At 38.9% G+C, this 18,278-nt stretch overlaps 1 protein-coding gene across 2 annotated transcripts in view; it reads left to right on the top strand.

Annotated features, from left to right (window-relative positions):
• The first annotated feature begins 390 nt into the window (after nucleotides 1-390).
• The window catches only part of boca (LDLR chaperone boca), an 84,967-nt gene continuing 67,079 nt past the window's right edge, over nucleotides 391-18,278 (top strand). For both annotated transcript variants that reach the window (XM_090389368.1, XM_090389367.1), the window contains exon 1: nucleotides 391-616. In XM_090389368.1, the coding sequence (XP_090245494.1) occupies nucleotides 452-616 (165 nt within the window). In that variant the 5' untranslated portion in view covers nucleotides 391-451. The remainder of the gene's footprint in view (nucleotides 617-18,278) is intronic.

Below are 18,278 nucleotides of genomic sequence, written 5' to 3'. Positions count from 1 at the left end.
TGGGGAAATTTGCCTTTAGCCAGCGGGTGGTTAATTGCTGGAACAAACTTCCATCTATCGCTGTGGAAGTTGATGGGTTGAATAAATTTAAGGAGGAACTGGACAAATATTTGTAGGGGATGGTGTGATTTTTTTTTTTTTTTTTTGCTGATGCTGCCTAAGCTTTTACACTTGCTTTCTGGCATCACATTCCACTACTACTACTTTACATGTTTGGGAAAAGAAAAAAAATTTTTTTTTTTGGTCTTCTTGCTTATAAGTCGTGTACAGCCCTCGGTGCTCTAATATTCACTCTGTCAAGGCGAGTGCGGTGTTTGAGTACAGTATTGTTATAAAAATTTCTAAAAGCTCCCCCTATCTGAAGTAGATTGAAATTACCCACGAGTTCTGTATATAATTTAGGGCAAATGTACAGCACGTTTTCTTGACATGTGTTCTGTTTGAATGTTTAATGATTTTGAGCATGTTTTTCTTTTCAGGTTTCGGTATAATTGTGTTAATTATAAATTTATCGTTATGTTCGAAGCAGTACAAAGGTGAAAAGCCAGACTGGGCTAAGAAGGATATACGCGACTATACGGATGCTGATTTGGAAAGACTTTATGACCAGTGGGAGGTATGGTTGTCACACAAAATAAAGTACAGTACTGTATTTAAAAACCGATAAATAAGTAAATATACATTGTTTTTATATTTTAGCTTGGTATGCCTGTGCTCCCATATAAGTCTGACCGCGTGAATTGCGATTTTTTAAACTAATGTATTATATAATTTTCTGCCAGGAATTTGTAATACAAATTTGTATTATAGTTTCGACGAATTTGTAATTCAAATTCGTCGCAACTATAATATATTGGTTAAAAGGACTAATGACAAAGTAAATGGTATGTGAAGGCAGGGCCGGCGTAAAGCGTATGCAGTGGATGCTGTACACACAAGCTGCTAGCATGGTAGATGTTTGGAACTGACCCGAACGGGAAGGGAATCTTAACCCGTTTGGGAGAGAGCAGCAAAAAATAATAATAATAAATAAAAATAAAATTGGTCGCTTACAGTAGGGTAGAAAACAATTAGCGGCCTAAGGTCATTCAGTGGGCCTCTTACTCTGTACTAATACCCTGGATGAGAAGGCCAAGTGAGAAACCTTGAACCACATTTCTGTTTTTTTTCCTTGCTGTAGTGTCAATCGGAAACAGAAATCTTTTACTGATAACTTAAATATATGAAAACTGTGCATAAAAAAAGATATTACTTAAATATTTGGTCAAGCAGAGCTATATTTTTAGATTTGTACAAGTTTCGTTGTGTACATTGAAGTAATTTATGAAACTAATAATAATTTTAAAAATTATTTATTCCCATAGTTTGAAACTTTATCTGCCCAAAGTTGTGACTGCTGGTTATTGTTTTTATGATTTGTAAATAAATAAATAAATATCAACGTGTGTTAGTTTAGTCAGGGGTGACTTGTGCAGGTTGTGCACCACATAAAGGCACCTAATCAAGGTGGCCACCATTTTAAATTTAATAATTACCTTAAAATTTTTTTAAAAAAAATTTAAATAATTAAAAACAAGGATGATTATTCTGTTTTCTTTATACATTTCTAAACATTACTAATCCATCATATTATCATCAAAACATTTTCTGCTTATTAGAGGGCAGGGGAGCTGATAAGACTTTGCACAAAGGTGCCTCATGGATGCACAGTATTTCAGAGTATAGTGATATTTAGATATTAGCAATTATAGCATTAGGGTGGTCCTTATTTCTGAATTTTCAAATTTTTTTTTTTTTGTGTTATGTGCTAGGTTTTTTTTTTTCTGGTATAAAAATTTTTTTTGGCTGGTCCAGCATAAGCCTCAGGTTTCCTTGCACCACATGGATAATAATAATATTAAAGGTGACCACCCAGGTGCAAACCAACGTAAGCAGGGGCCAAAGTGTGCCTTCCACACCACATGGATGAATGTCGCCCTTCTGTGTTACCAGGCAATCCTAGATGGTAGGTGACTGATCGATTGGTGCTTTACCACCACTTTGCTTATTGGAGGCTTGAAGTGATGGAACCCATGTTTAATTTGCAGAGCAAAGCTCCAGCACCCCCCCCCTCCCCCATCTCTTCCATCATGCAATATGATTCATGTTTTTTGAGGTTATGTGTATCATGGCAAGATCAGTCTTCCTTAAATTTTGAAGGTACAACTCTAAAACTGTGTTTGCAAGCTGACCTCTAGATAGTCCACCAGACTGAACCTTTTTGTAACTCTCTAGGAGGTTTCCGTCAGCAAGTGTATAATCTCACTGCCTCTACTCTGCCAGATAGTGACAGGAGGGAGTCTTAGTGCTGTCTGTGGGAGACATTTTTGAAGCCACATTATGTGAAGGAGCTGGGTATATTCTTGCCACATGTATGCCATATTTAAAAATTTCATTACTTCATTCAGCATGTCCTCCCGATATATTCTTACTGTTGAAATACATCATGAATTGTCAGACCAGTAGAACAAACTTATCTGCAAAAAGATATAAACCTCTCAAATACTTCCTCATTCATTTTACAAATATATGTGATCTCAGTCCCAATCTCAACAATTTCCATTTCTGTTTACAGTCTTCCAAACCCCCACATACTTTTTCTGACAGAATCCCAGTTATCGGTTGATTGAACCACTGCTCATCTCAGTTGTCCAAATTATTTGCTGTATGATTCCTTTTGCTTCAAAGGTGATGCTCGTGCATATGTCAGTTCTGATATTCCTGTCAGAGACTTAGTAATTTGGAATCTCCTCTTTTTGATCTTCTCTGACTTTAAATCTCTTATCACATTCTGTCAAATTCATCTGTTGCCTCTGTTGTTCCACTAATCACTTGGAATTCTGACTTCTCTCTTTGAAACTTGATTTTCTCCAGTTTTACTTTCCTAACAGTGAGGTAATTTTCCTTGATGATTTAATGTTTGCAATCCTAGCTGGCTTCAATTTTTCTAATTGAGATGCTGAGGTCTTTACAATTACCAATGACCTCACATGGATTGTTCATTTACCTACCAGAATATCAGACAATCATAACCACACAGCCAACATGCATTACCTTTTTCTCACAAACAAACATTCTAAGTACACTATCTAGGTGACTGGTCCTCTAGGCGCCTCAGATTACAAATTGATGGTCTCTTCTCCATTTCTCTCATGGCCATTCTCATTTTTATGTTGTTTGGCATTACGAGAATGCAAATTGGGATCGTCTGCGAGATTTCTTTTCTTTTCCTTGGTCGGATTACTGTTTCAAATCTTCTGATGTCAGTGTGCTCAGATCATTCAGTGAAATTATTCTTGTAGGGATGAATAATATTTCTAATTGTTTCAATGCAGAAATCCTTTATTCCACACTCCACCTTAAAATTTTGTCCTTTATCTAAACCTTGGTTTTCCAATAAATGTGCTAAGGCTGTTCAAGATAAGAACATTGCATATTATAATTAGCTTGTATTCAAATCTCCAGGTTAATTTTCTGCCTACACCAAAGCTTGCGACAATTGTAAAGCAGTTATTAATCAGTCTAAAAAATTAGATTTTGAATATGCTAAGAGTAGAAAACTTGCTTCTTGTCCAAATGGTTGTTAAGCATTATGGTCTCTTGCCAAAGCTACTGGCTGCATCTTTTGCCCATCTCTATTCCCACCTCTGTCAAAACCTCTTGTATTGATGATCATGGTAAACCACCTATTAGAGTGAATGCGAGAACACATTCCCAGTTCACTCCATTCAATATCTATGATCTTCTATCAAAAAGGATGTCAGAAAGATTTTGAACAGTCTTGATGCTAAGAAAGCTTTAGGTCCAGATGGTATTTCTCCACTTGTTCTCAAAACCTGTGCCCCTGAACTTACTACTCTGTCACCCTTTTTTCACTTTCTTATTCCAAAGGTGTTTCCCTTCTGCTTGGAAATTTGTTCATATCCAGCCAGTTCCTAAAAAGGGTGACAAATTCCTATCAAATCATTGTCCCATTGCACTTGCTTTCACTCTTTCTAAAGTAATGGCGAAATCAGTTAACTACTGTCTAGAAACCTATATGATCAATGATTGCCAGTATGGATGCTGTCAGTGTCAATATACTGGTTATATTGTGGCTTATATTATCTATCTATGGACAAATTCATATTCTGGAAAAGTTGTGAAACTCAAGCAGTTGCTTGACATTTCAAAGACTTTTGATCATGTTTGGCATAAAGGCTTCTAAATAAACTGCCATCTTATGGTTTGCCAACTGTTTTTTGTAATTGGGTATCCAGTTTTCTCACTGTGGGTGATGGTAGATAGTTCTCTGTCTTCTAACTTCTGCACTAATGCTGGTGTTCCCCAAGGTTCATTTCTTTCTCTCACTCTTTTCCTCTTGTATTTTATCAACCTTCTTCCATTGACTGGAAATCCTATCCGTAGTTTTGCTGATGATATCATGTTGCATTCCACCTTTCAGTTTGAGAAAACTTTCCCTGCACAAACAGCTTCAACTTCTCAAATATACCCTACCAATTTTTTAAATGCTGATCTACAGGTAGTTCTCCAGTGGAGCAAAGGTAACGTGTTGATTTCAATCCTTTTAAAACTCAGTCCTATCTTATATCTAGCAAAAAGAATTGTTCTGCTCCTATGCTTATCTTTGATGACGCTAATTTTTAGTCAAGATCAAACGTCTTTATTAGGAATTACCCTGAATTCTATTCTCTCTCTCTTGGCATAAGCACATTACAAATATTGTTTTGAAAAACTGGATCTTCTCTTTTGCTCTTAGCATTACATTTTTTCTAAACAGCTGTTCACTCTGTACAAGTTGCAAATCTGCCCTACTATGGAATATTGTTCCCACATCTGGGGCAGTGCCCCAAAACCTCTTTCAGACTTCGATTCCATTCAAAAGAGGGCAGTTAGGTTAATTAATGTCTCGTCTTTAACAGAGGCTCTCCACTTTCTGTCTTATAGACTATCTCTTTCTGCTGCATGCCTTTGCTAGGTACTTCCATGGGCACTGTTCTTCTGAATTTGCTTCTATAATTCCCACTCCTTCCAAAGCAGTGCCACATGTTGAAACTAGTCGACATCCTTTTACTGTCCAACTTTTCTTCCTCATTTATTCATTCAACTTCTGTTTTCTGGAACAACCTTCCTTCATATGTATTTCCTGAAAATTAAAATCTACAGAAATTGAAGTGTAATGTAAATAAATTTCTTTCATCTTCGCAACCTTCAACCCATGCACAGTAATAAGTACTATAGTTTCTAATACCTCTCGTTTGGGGGTTTCATAAAAAAAATCAGTTTACAAACCCTATTCCAGGATCCTGTTTTATAAGCACAATGAGTAATAAAAAGGATGAAAATTTGACTTTTTGAAAATGCGTACATTGCATCATGCATGAGATCTAGTGTCTAGCATTCTTGCAGTCTATTGTTCTCTGCCAACCCTCCCCTTGCCTCATTAATCCCTACTTAATTTTTTGTTAGTATTGGGAGTGGCAAATGATGCAAGAAGGAAAATGCTTATAAAGTATCAGCTAAAAAAAAGCTATACACTTTGCCCATCCATATCATCTATGAATTTGTCTAGTTAATGGGATTTATTTAAACCACTCACTTCCATGACAACAGATAGAAGTTTGTTCCAACAATCAATCACCTGCTGACTAAAGGCTAACTTCCACATTTTCCCGCACTTATCCTTCCTCAGCTTGAATTTATGCCCCCTTGTAATCTCAAAAAGAGTAAGATTACCATCAACATTTAGCTTACTCAATCCATTCAAGACCTTAATCAAATTGCCATGCAATTGCCTGGTCTCCAGATGCTGCAGTTTGCAGAACTGCTCTCTCTTCTTGGTAAGAGCACACTTTTTTTTTTCAGTTAACCAAGCTGGTTGCCTTTCTCTTCATCTATTCCAGCAGATCTACATCCTACCTAAAGTTAGACCTGTATATAGTACTCAAGATGCAGCTAACCCTGGCCTCATAAAAGGGGATAATCACCTTCCTATCCCTGCCAGCAAAGTTTCTGTATATCATTGACAAAACCCCATAAGCTGTCCTGGCAGCCTACCTTGATTGCTCAGTGAATTTCATATCTGACTGCACAATTACTCCCAGGTCTCTTTCATTTTCCACTTCCCTGAGTATTGTGCTATATTTATGGAACTACCATAAATAGTCTGCACATACATATTAATGAAATCTTGTTTTAAGATAACTGCAAACTGGTGTAAAACCATAAACCACCATCATGTAGTTCCCTTTAAAGTTGGTACCCAAATGTATATACAGTGGTACCTTGGATTGCGAGTAACTTGGTCTACGAGTGTTTTGCAAGATGAGCAAAAATTTTTAATAAATTTTAACTTGATAAACGAGCAAGGTCTTGCAATACGAGTACAGTCAGTCCTCGTATAACAAGTGTTCGCACTACACGAATTCGATCATACACGATTTATAAATACGCGAACGATAGCTTATATAACACAAACCGAATTCGCTTATGCACGATTCGCCTTTGTGTTTACAAGAAATGGCAGTCGAACGCAGAATCACCCCAACCGAATGCAACACGATCGGAATGAAGAGAAGATTCTGAAAATGTATTTTTTTTAATGTTTTTTATGTCAGTGAAGGGGAAACACATTTCACCATAATAACGTAAAAACCAACACAATTTCAGCTATCAGTATAATCACAAATGCAATTAGATCGAGTTTACTACCAGTTTATAACAGATTCCATTAGCAGAAACGTAATTGGAAATTGTTCTATGGTAGTAACCCCTAGAAATGTGCTTTAGTAAAATGTGAAATGTTAAGTGTATCTCTGCCTTTACGGTGTTTTTTATTCAATTGCTACACGCGGGCAGCTTTGTTTATGTGTATCAAGCGTGCCTCCTCATTTTGTAATAGTGCGAGCGATGAATCTGTTTAACGACAATGCAATGTCATATTTCCGTGAAATCCTCAAGAGGAGGCAAAAGCAAGTGTCATTGGAGAGGTTCCTTGTTAAAGTCGCACAAAAAGAAAGAGTCAACAGATAGCAGTGATTCCGTTAGTGACAGTGAAGGTCGTCCTACCATAAATTCGATTGCTTTATGTATATTAAATTTAAATATTAAAAATATGAAAAGGTATGTATATATTTTGTATTAATCATTTTTACAGTATATGAATATATTTGAGTTTTGGAACAAATCATCTGGGTTTCCATGATTTCTTATGGGAAAATTCGCTTTGATATACGAGTGCTTTGGATTACGAGCACGTTTCTGGAACGAATTATGCTCGCAAACCAAGGTACCACTGTATTTAGATCCCACTGTTAATTCTAAGTATCACTTCATGTATCCATACTGAAATCTCAGCTGCACAGTTTGAGAAATATGAACTAGTCTTACAAGATGAATGGAAAAAATTATGGCACAAAAAAAAAAAAAAAAATTTTTTTTTTTTATTAGCCGAACATTTGATTAATAGATAGCAGAGGCATATGATGCAAGAAAGCAAGCTTATGCAGCATCAGCCAAAAAAAAAAAAAAAAAACCCCTTCCACTTCACCCCTCCCTTCATTCATTCGAAATACCTGTCCAGCTGAGCCTTAAATTTATTTAGGCTATCAACTTCAACAACAAGTGATGGAAGCCTGTTCCACCAACCAACTACCCGCTGGCTAAAGGCAAATTTCTGCACATCTGTTTGACAACTGTCTTTCCTCAATTTCAGTTTATGCTCACTCAGGTTTGTAATCTGAGCAAGAGGTAGAATCCCATCAAGGCCTTATACACCTCAATCAGATCACCTCGCCGGTGCCTAGTCTCCAGACTCTGTAATTTGCAAAACTTAAGCCTTTCTTTGTAAGAGCAACTCTTTGTTACATTCACTAATCTTCTTACCCTTCTCTGTACTCGTTCCAGCAGCTCTACATCCTTCTTGAAATGAGGCCTCCAGACCTGTATACAGTACTCAAGGTGTGCCCTGACCATTGCCTTATACAAGGGAATAATCACCTCCCTATCCCTGCTAGAAAAATTCCTGTATATCATTGATAAGACACCATGGGTTACTCTTGCAGCCAGTCTGCACTGCTCAGAGAACGTCATATCTGCCTGCACAATTACCCTCAGTGTAGTACCACAGAGTTGATACGTTGCTCTGGGGTTGCTGTTTCCCATATGTAGTACTTTACATTTGTCAATGTTAAACTTCATTTGCCACCTCTCAGCCCATCTGCTCAACCTTTCCAGATCCTGTTGCAGCAGCATAACGTCAGTAGTGTCCTTAATACTAACCTGCCAACCTTTGTATCGTCTGCAAACTTGGACATTAAGCTTGATATACCATCATCAATATTATTTATAAATACAGAAAACAACAATGGACCCAACACTGAACCCTGAGGGACTACACTAATAACATTAGTCCACGATGAGCAGTAGCCATTAATTACCACTCTCTGTGTTCTGCCACTCAACCATCCCTTTATCCATAGCAACAATTTGCCACCAATGCCACACTGCTCCAATTTGTGCAGCAGTCTTCCATGTGCAACAGTATCAAAAGCCTTTCTAAGATCCAAATATATAATATCAAAGTTATTCCCTGCATCCAATTCTTTTGTGACTACATCATAGTATCCAATCAAATTGGTCAGGCAAGACCTTCCCTTAACGAAACCATGCTGTGTCTGAGCTATAACTGAATTCTTGTCAAGATGATCCTCCAGTGCTTCTTTAACCAGTGCTTCCATTAATTTTCCTGGAACAGAAGTTAAACTCACAGGTCTATAATTACTTGTGTCAGCTTTTGATCCTCCTTTGTGAATTGGGGTTACATTTGCACATTTCCAGTCTGTGGGTACCTCCCCTGAGTCCAAGGAAGCTCTCATAATCATGGCTAACGGATTGCTTACTTCCTTTGCTGCCATAGTGAACAGACAACTAGTTGAAGGCGCCTCCGTAGCCAGGTGGGCATGTGCAACAGTGCGTAGCACACGTTTCTTGATTAGACCGGGGTTCGAGCCTGTAACCACCAAATACGGAGGATGTGGAAAGGTCAGGGAATGATCACCGCATATCCCCGGAGCAATATGGCCTTAGTTGCTAATGCTCCTAAAAACCCAAATAACAAACAACTAGTTGATCTACGACTACCATATGTGACAGTGAATTTCCATTGCTTACATAATTAGAGTTGAAATTACACTGGAAGACTCTGGAGTTATTACCTTGGTGAGTAAAACTGTGTTCATATAAAATCATTTTTAAGAGCAGAAAGATGTCACATTTAAATCTGTATTACAGTGTTTATCAGATATGGAGTTTTTAAAACTATGACATTTCTGAATGTTCCCAATGGCAAACATTTTGGATATGTATGAACTTTTCCTAAAAAAATTAAGATGGGAGAGAAAAGAAAACAGGTGACATCTCAAACTTATTGTTTTCAGATATTTGGTGCTGTTACTGGAATACACAGTGTGGCAGCGGGAAAAAGACTAATGCTATGAAAAAAAAAAAAATAAAAATGATCCCACGTATGAGTAAATTGACCTTGGTTTATTCAAAGTAACTTCCTCCTGCATCCACACACTGCATGCAATGATCACAAAGTGACTGGTGGAATGTACTGTTCAATGTTCTCATTTCTCTTTGAATGGTGTCGATGCCATGAAAATAACAGCCTTTCAGTGGTGCCTTGAGCTTTGGGAACAGAAAGAAATTGCACAGGGCTGTCTTGTGAATACAGTGAGTGTGACCATAGGCAAACTTTTTTTTTTTTTTTTTTTGCCTAGCCAAAAACTCCTGAACAGTGAGCCTTGTGGCTTGGTGCATTGTTGTGCAATAGGAACCAATTGCCATCTTCTCCATACTGAGGTTGCATATTCAATTGGCAGACATTTGACAGCTTGATTACCAGGGATTTTTCCTCACACAATCCTAACCACCTTAACTCATCTGCTGCTAATGAATTGGTTGACATCTTCAGTAAGCACTAATAAAGGCCTCGTATAAGTCGGCAGTGAAAAAGTCCATCCATCCCACTGTTTTCTCATGTTTGCCAGGGTGGTGTAATAAGCTAGCAACAATGCGTAAGGAGGCCCACAGAGCACGACGGATTTATCAGTGCCATCGCAACTGGTTCCCCCTCTGAAGTGGCAAGATTACCCAGTAGCTACATTGCCAAAAGAATGAATACGCAAAAGCCATTGCTGCCAAGATGAGAGCAACCTGGACTACATTTGTTAATGTTTCGGGGAATTCCAATCCATGGGGCCTTCTTTATAAGATAGCGAAGGAGAAAACATACATGCCTGATATCTTTGGCACAGTCACAACAGTAAGTGCAGAGACCTCTAACTGGACTGACACAATAAATCAAATACTAGACAAATTGTTTCCGGAGGATATTCCGAAGGGGATCTACCAGAGCATTCAGTTATACGAATGGCCAACAAAACCTATGACAATAAGGCAACTACCAACCCCTTTACCATTGATGAACTGTCGGCAGTGATTAATAGGATAAATCCCAAAAAATGCCCTGGGATGGACCTAATAGAATGTTTTTATTCTGCTCTTCAGAGCGGTCTTTTTGCCTATTGTGACATATGCGGCTGGAGTGTGGTTTCATAGAGTGAAGCTAGTCAAAATGAGAGACAAACTTAACTCCATCCAGCGAAGCATGCTTTTGTCTACACATAGAATTTACCTACAATTACTGTACAATAAGTGCCTGCAAGACGGAGTATTTCCCAAAATTTGGAAAGTATCTCTCCTTTGGCTCATCAGGAAATCTGGTAAACCTGCTGATGCCCCCTGCTCCCTCAGGCCTATTGCCCTCCTGGAAAATCTTGGGAAAATACTGGAAAGACTCATGGCACTAAGAATCATGCAGTTGCTCTGTAAACAAAACCTCTTCTCCTCAGCATAGTATGGCTTTATGCCAGGGTGCTCTTCTGAGGAGGCACTGTTTGTCCTGGTACTCCACATAGAAAATTCTACATCCAAATATGAACTGGCTATCTTTGTTAATTTCGAGGGTGCCTTTGACACTGTCTGGTGGGACAGTCCATTGGCCCGCCTCCGCCAGGCTCAGTGCTCCCTCCAGCTATATCAGCTCTTTCGAAATTATTTCACAGAGTGTGAGATAGTAGTTAAATCCAACTACCTGCAGGTAACCAGACCGACCTCTCGAGGGTGCAGACAAGGTTCTGTTCTAGGGCCCTTTGTCTGGAATATGGTCCTCCACAGCTGGCTCACAAAACCCTTGAATGAATGGAGAATAGTGGCTTTCAGTTTGGAAAATCCCGCTTTGACCTAGAGTGTAAAGCAAATCGTATCCTGTCTGATCTTAACTCCTGGACGGTGCTCAATAAACTACGAATCAATCCGGATAAGACAAAAATGATGCTCTTCGAATCCAAGCTAGATCTCAGATGCCCACCACAAATTAACATCTCTGGAAAGCAACTCCTGATCGTAACACAGACGAAAGTCCTGGGGGTGATTATTGATCACAAGCTGAGCTTCCACCAACATCTTATGTACTTACGAACCAAGACTAAAAGATTCTCAGTGGCAATCATTAGATTTTCCAGACATGATTGGGGACTCTCAAATAAAACTGTCCTTATACTACAGAGCGGTCTTTTTGCCTATTGTGACATATGCAGCTGGAGCGTGGTTTCACAGAGTGAAGCTAGTCAAAATGAGACAAACTTAAAATGAGAGACAGACAGACTCCATCCAGCGAAGCATACTTTTGTCTACTCATAGAATTTGCCGGACAGTGCCCACAGCTGCCATTCAAGTGATTGCTGGAACATTACCACTGGATTTGTACGTCATATATCGAGGTCTAAACTTCAGGATCAAGAAGAAAATTCCAACTAAAATCCTTGAAATTGAACTGGATCTAAACAGCAACCCCAAAGCTGAAAGACTCGGGTGCTACAATGAACTAATAAACATTTGGCAGACCAGGTGGGATACCTCTGTAACAGGCGCCGTCACTAGAAAATTCCTTCCAGAGGTCTCGTTTACTGCAATGTAAACTGTTAAGTCCTGGCTGTCGCTGACCTTGGAATCCTCCTTAGTCACTGGACATGGCTCTCTCAATGAGAAGCTTTTTCAGCTAGGACTGTCTACAACAGATAACTGTTTCTGCGGAGAAAAGGAGAATTGGAAGCATCTCCTACTTGAATGTCTGCTGTATGAAGACATAAGAAGAACTCTTACACAGGCAGTACCAAATATCACTGAGCATCAACTGAATCTCCTACTCCGAACACGAGAAAATCTCTGAGCACTGCAGACTTATGTTGCACAAGTCTTTGAGCATAGAAGGCGAACCCATGCTGCAGCAATACACGTTAGAAATTCTCATGCACCAAACTGAAAGTCCACAGTGAAAAACTTTTTTTTCCCTTATTTTTTATTTATTTATTTATCTATATATTTATTTTAATTTTTAATTATTATTATTTATTTATTTTTTATTTTTTTTTATCGCATTCTGCCTGGAGTTAGTTCATCTGCTGCAGCTGGTTTTTTTTTTCTTTTTCTCAAACGCACCAAATTTAAAAAAAAAAATTTTTATAATTATTTTTTCTGCTTAATTTTCCACTTAGATATGACCTTATTGAAATGTATTGTCTACTTATTTTTATTAATTACTTTTTTTTTTAAATCAGTATCACTAGTTTTTTTTATTTATTTTTATTATTTATTTTTTTCCCCCTTTTATTTATTTATTAGTTTTTTTTAAATTTTATTTAGTTAATTTACTACTAATGATATTAAGAGTAGGAGACCGGTGGAATTACTTAACAAGTACAGGTCACTGATGAAAAAAAAGCCGTCAATTAGGGTTGAATTTGAAAGTGTCTGCAATTCTGCCCAGACACGATAGGAGGGAGTATATGATGAGAGCCCTGTCGATCAATTCAGCCCTGGAAAGATTGTGCAGGGCTCAAGGGGTAGAATTTTTTTTCAGATGGTCTGTACTTGTTAAAAGGAGAGACTGCTTCTATGGGGATGGGATACACTTAAATAGAAAGGGTGCAAGAATGTTTGCTGATGCTATCGAGGCAGTGTTAGGTGTGGTGGTAAACTGCTAGATTGGGGGGATACAAGGACTAATAGATTAACAGTAGCCACTGGCAGAGGAGAAAGTGATCCTTGCACTGCTTCTATTGGAATGAGCAGCAGCCTGGAAAATAAGATGCAGGATATTTCAGAGATTGCTGGGAATCATGGGGGTATAAGTAAACACATGGGTTGTGTTAGGGTGGCTAAGAGGAAGAGCAGGTGCATGTATACTTGCGTGTACACCAATGCTAGGAGTTTAGTAAATAAATTTGATGAATTTTAGGTATTGCTCAAAACATCAAAGGCAGATATTGTTGGGATTTCAGAGACGTGGTGTCACACAGATATAAGGAATGCAGAACTAATTTGGGGAGTACAATGTCTACAGAAAGGATAGGAAGGGAGGAGGGGTTATGCTATTAGTTAAGAAACACATAAAATCCAAGGAAGTGAAGCCAGTCGACATCGCTGGACAGTGCAGTGTCGAGTCAGTTTGGTGTGACATAAGCATTGGGAGATCAAAATTGAGAGTAGGAGTGTGCTATAGGCCTAATGACTCTGATGAGTATAATAAGAAACTGTACAGGGAAATAGTGGGCCAGTAAATCAGAGAGTCTTATAATGGGGGATTTTAATTTCCCAGATATTGACTGGAATTTGGGGGCTGGTCACTCACACACTAGCAAGGGTTTTGTGGATTTATTGGATGATTGTTTTCTACATCAGCATGTTCGGGAGGCAACTAGAGGGAGTAATACTCTTGATTTGATTATCAGTAGTGATTCTTGATGCATTAAGAATCTGCAGATAAATGAACCACCAGGTGGCAGTGATCACAGTGTTCTGAAGTGGGATTTACTCAAAGAGGTAACTACCTTCAGAGGTAAAGGGAAGGGTTTTTGTTTCGTAAAGGAGACTATGATGGTCTGAGACAGTATTTAAATTCTGTACATTGGGACCAACTGATGATGTTACCAACAGCAAATTCAAAATGGGAAGCATTCAAGGAACTTATCTTGTAAGCTACCAGGCTTTACATACCAACCAAGAAATATTGTTCAAGGTTCAGGTCTAAATGGTTGTCAGATGAACTAATGAGACATATGGCAGAGAAGAAAAATGCATGGGATACATACAAATTAATGGGTGACATGGAAGCCTATGATAGATATAAGTTGGTCTATAACCAAGTCGCAAAAGAGATTAGGCAGGCAAAGGCAGATCATGAGAAATCCTTGGCAAAGGGTGCAAAGAAAAACAGAAAAGAGTTCTTTACCTATTTAAACTCAAGAAGGAAAGGGATGAATCATATCGATCCACTGGATATTGATGGTTCAACAGTTGAGGATCCTGCTCAGGTGGCTAACATATCTAAACGAGTATTTTGCATCTACATTCACACATGAGGAGTTATTCAGGAAGTGGAATATCGTAGGTGAAGTAAACATTGGCAGTGAGCTAGATGATTTTGTAATAACTGAGAGGAATGTGGAGGAGAAATTGTTGAGGATAAACATGACAAAGGCACCCGGGGTGGATGGGATCTATCCAGTTATATTAAAGGAGGCAGCAAAGGAAGTAAGCAAACCCTTAGCCATAATTATGAGAGCTTCCTTGGACTCAGGGGAGGTACCCATGGACTGGAGATGTGCAAATGTGACCCCAATTCACAAAGGAGGATCAAAGGCTGACACAAGTAATTATCGACCTGTGAGTTTAACTTCTGTTCCAGGAAAATTAATGGAGGCACTGGTTAAAGAAGCACTGCAGGATCATCTAGACAAGACTTCAGTTATAGCTCGGACACAGCATGGTTTTGTTAAGGGGAAGTCTTGCCTGACCAATTTGATTGGATACTATGATGCAGTCACAAAAGAACTGGATGCAGGGAATAACTTTGATATTATATACTTGGATCTTAGAAAGGCTTTTGATACTGTTGCACATGGAAGACTGCTGCACAAATTGGAGCAGTGTGGCATTGGAGGCAAGTTGCTGCCATGGATAAAGGGGTGGTTGAGGGGGAGAAGACAGAGTGGTAATCAATGGACACTGCTCATCGTGGACTAATGTTATTAGTGGGGGCCCTCAGGGTTCAGTATTGGGTCCTTTATTGCTTTCTGTATTTATAAATGATATTGATGATGGTATATCAAGCTTAATGTCCAAGTTTGCAGACGATACGAAGGTTGGCAGGGTTGTCAAGGACACTACTGACACTATGCTGCTGCAACAGGATCTGGAAAGGTTGAGCAGATGGGTTGAGAGGTGGCAAATGAAGTTTAACATTGACAAATGTAAAGTACTGCATATGGGGAACAGCAACCCCAGAGCAACGTATCAACTCTGTGGTACTACACTGACAGTGGTAGAGAATGAAAGGGACCTGGGGGTGGTTGTGCAGGCAGATATGAAGTTCTCTGAGCAGTGCAGACGGGCTGCAAGAGTAGCTCATGGTGTATTTTCAATATATAGGAATTTTTCTAGCAGGGATAAGGAGGTGATTATTCCCTTATATAAGGCAATGGTCAGGCCACACCTAGAGTACTGTATACAGGCCTGGAGGCCTCATTTCAACAAGGATGTAGAGCTGCTGGAACGAGTACAGAGAAGGGCAACAACATTTGTGAACGGAACAAAGGGGTGCTCTTATGAAGAAAGGCTTAAATTTTGCGAATTACAGTGTCTGGAGACTAGGCACCAGCGAGGTGATCTGATAGAGGTGTACAAAGCCTTGAATGGTTTGAGCATGCTCAATGCTGATGGGATTCTTCCTCTAGCTCAGAATAATCACCTGAGAGGGCATAAATTCAAATTGAGAAAGGACAGATGTAGGATAGATGGGCGGAAATTTGCCTTTAGCCAGTGGGTGGTTGGTAGGTGGAACAGACTTCCATCCCTTGTCGTGGAAGTTGATAGCCTAAATAAGTTTAAAGCTCAGCTGGACAGGTATTTCGAACGAACAAAGGGGTGAAGTGGAAGTGGTTATTTTTTATTTATTTATTTTACTTTATTTTTTTTTGGCTGATGCTGCATAAGCTTGCTTTCTTGCATCAAATGCCTCTACTAATGCTAATGCTAATTTTGGCTCTTTGTATATGTTCAAAGGTTGATTTACATGTTGCATGTGGAAGAAAAATGGAAAAAGTTATGGAGGGGGTCCCTAACACCTTCTGCTCAAGCATGTGGGTCAAGTAGTCCTACCCGAACTGATCTTACCTTGCCGGACTGATTGCAAGGACAGAGACAGTGACTGCTGTACAGCGGAGCCAGAAATCGCTTAATCCTAATTCTCCTTGTGGACTGCTCCTGGTGTGAACGAAAACTCGCGGCTTGCTGGACTAAGTTAAAGTCAGGTGTTTCTTCCAGGTGGGGGTTTAGTTTTGTAACAAGAAAACTGTTAACCAGTGTAATGATGTCTGATGATTATTCTTTATTGGACATGCCTGGAGATCTAACATTTAGCTCCAGACTTTCTAAATACTGGGTTGAAAGAACCTTCAGACGAATTTGTAGATATGCTAGGGAAGGAATTACCCCAACTGGGATCACCTGAAGGTGCAGCTGAACCTCACTCGGTAAATAACCCGGAACATTCGAATTGTACGTTTAATTTAGATTACTTAAGTGTTCTGAAAAATAATTTTCTAGATATTTTTAAGTCAGGATCCACCTTACCCCCCCCCCCCTCATGGTGGTGGAAGCTGGTAAAATCTGGAACGATTGGTGATTGATCTCACCATTGATAATGAGAGGCTAAAAACAAATTTAGATTTAAGAGTATTGCCTACCTCCGCCCGCTGCTGAACTGATTCCCTCGGGAACTCAGTCAAAGCATGTAGTATTGATTAAAGCTAGTGAAAAGTGTGAATTAAAAATGAGTGAAGAAGTGAACAGGTGATTGGAATGAATTTTAAATCTGAACTTAAACAGATTAAAATAAAATCTGTCACAAAAGTTAGAGAAAAAGGCATTGCAATTGAAATTGCCACTGATAAAGACATTACTAAATTAAAGAACTGCCTGAAATTTGGGGAACACAAATTAATTGTAGACTTGCCCCGAAAACTGAACCCGACTGTTGATACTCTATGACATACAAAAAGATATGTCAGACCAAGAATTCTTCGAGGATCTGTATGTCAAAAACTTGTGCGAGCACGATGTTAGTGAGGAAGATTTCAAAAAGGGTGTTAAGGTGAGGTTTAAGATTAACACTAAAAACAAAAATAACACACACTGGATAATTGAAGTTCCTGCCTATATCAGGTGAATCGTATTAAAAGATGATGCTTGCATCTACCTGGGCTGGTCGGTTCACAACGTGAAGGATTTTATTATCGCTTCACGTTATTTTAAATGTTTGGCTTTATGGGCATTCGGCTAGATATTGCAGACAGCAGGACTACACATGTGGGCATTGTGGAGTGAAAGGTCATCAGTCGCAATCGTGTCCCACTCCTGAATCACCCGTTACATGCCCAAACTGCAAAATAAAAAAGAGGAAATCAGATCATTCATATCGTGACTCGAAGTGTCCTGAGTTCTTGCGAGCTCAGGAGGTCACCAAATCTCGCACAAATTACATTCAGTAAGATAAAAAATGTACAGCATGGTGAGAGATTAAAAATATAACAGTTAAACTGCCAGCGTTCTGCATCTGCAATTAGTGATATTTCGAAACTAATTACGAATCACAAAATTGACATTCTAGGATTTCAGGAATTATATTCCTGCAAAGTTAAAGGATTACCAAACAGCTGTAGGGTGATTCAACCTCTTGTATCTGTTACAAGACAGGGTGTAAATGCTGTGACAAGGGTGTGGGCAGCTCTTGTTATAGTGGACAAGCAGATCACGATCACAAGGGTAAATGGTCTCTGCTCAGAGCATGCGGCATGTGCATGCTTGGAAGGTAGTTTTGGACAAATATTCTTCATCTCAATCTACATGCAGTGCTCACAGCATTATGAACAAATTGAGCCTTATCTAAACTTCCTTGAGACAGCTTTAATTAGGTTATCAGGCAAAAAGATTATTATTATTATTATTATTATGACCGACGCAAATGCGTCTTCCACCATGTGGAACAGCCCCATAACGAATAATAAAGGTGAATTACTGGAGGAATTCATAATAACTAACAGATTGATTGTCTG

The sequence above is a fragment of the Mastigoproctus giganteus genome, unplaced genomic scaffold, assembly GCF_048544385.1.
Source record: "Mastigoproctus giganteus isolate SK-2022 unplaced genomic scaffold, ASM4854438v1 scaffold_15, whole genome shotgun sequence".
Taxonomy (NCBI): Eukaryota; Metazoa; Arthropoda; class Arachnida; order Uropygi; family Thelyphonidae; genus Mastigoproctus; species Mastigoproctus giganteus.
Note: the sequence above shows the minus strand (reverse complement) of the source record. Positions and strands in the feature narration are given on the sequence as shown.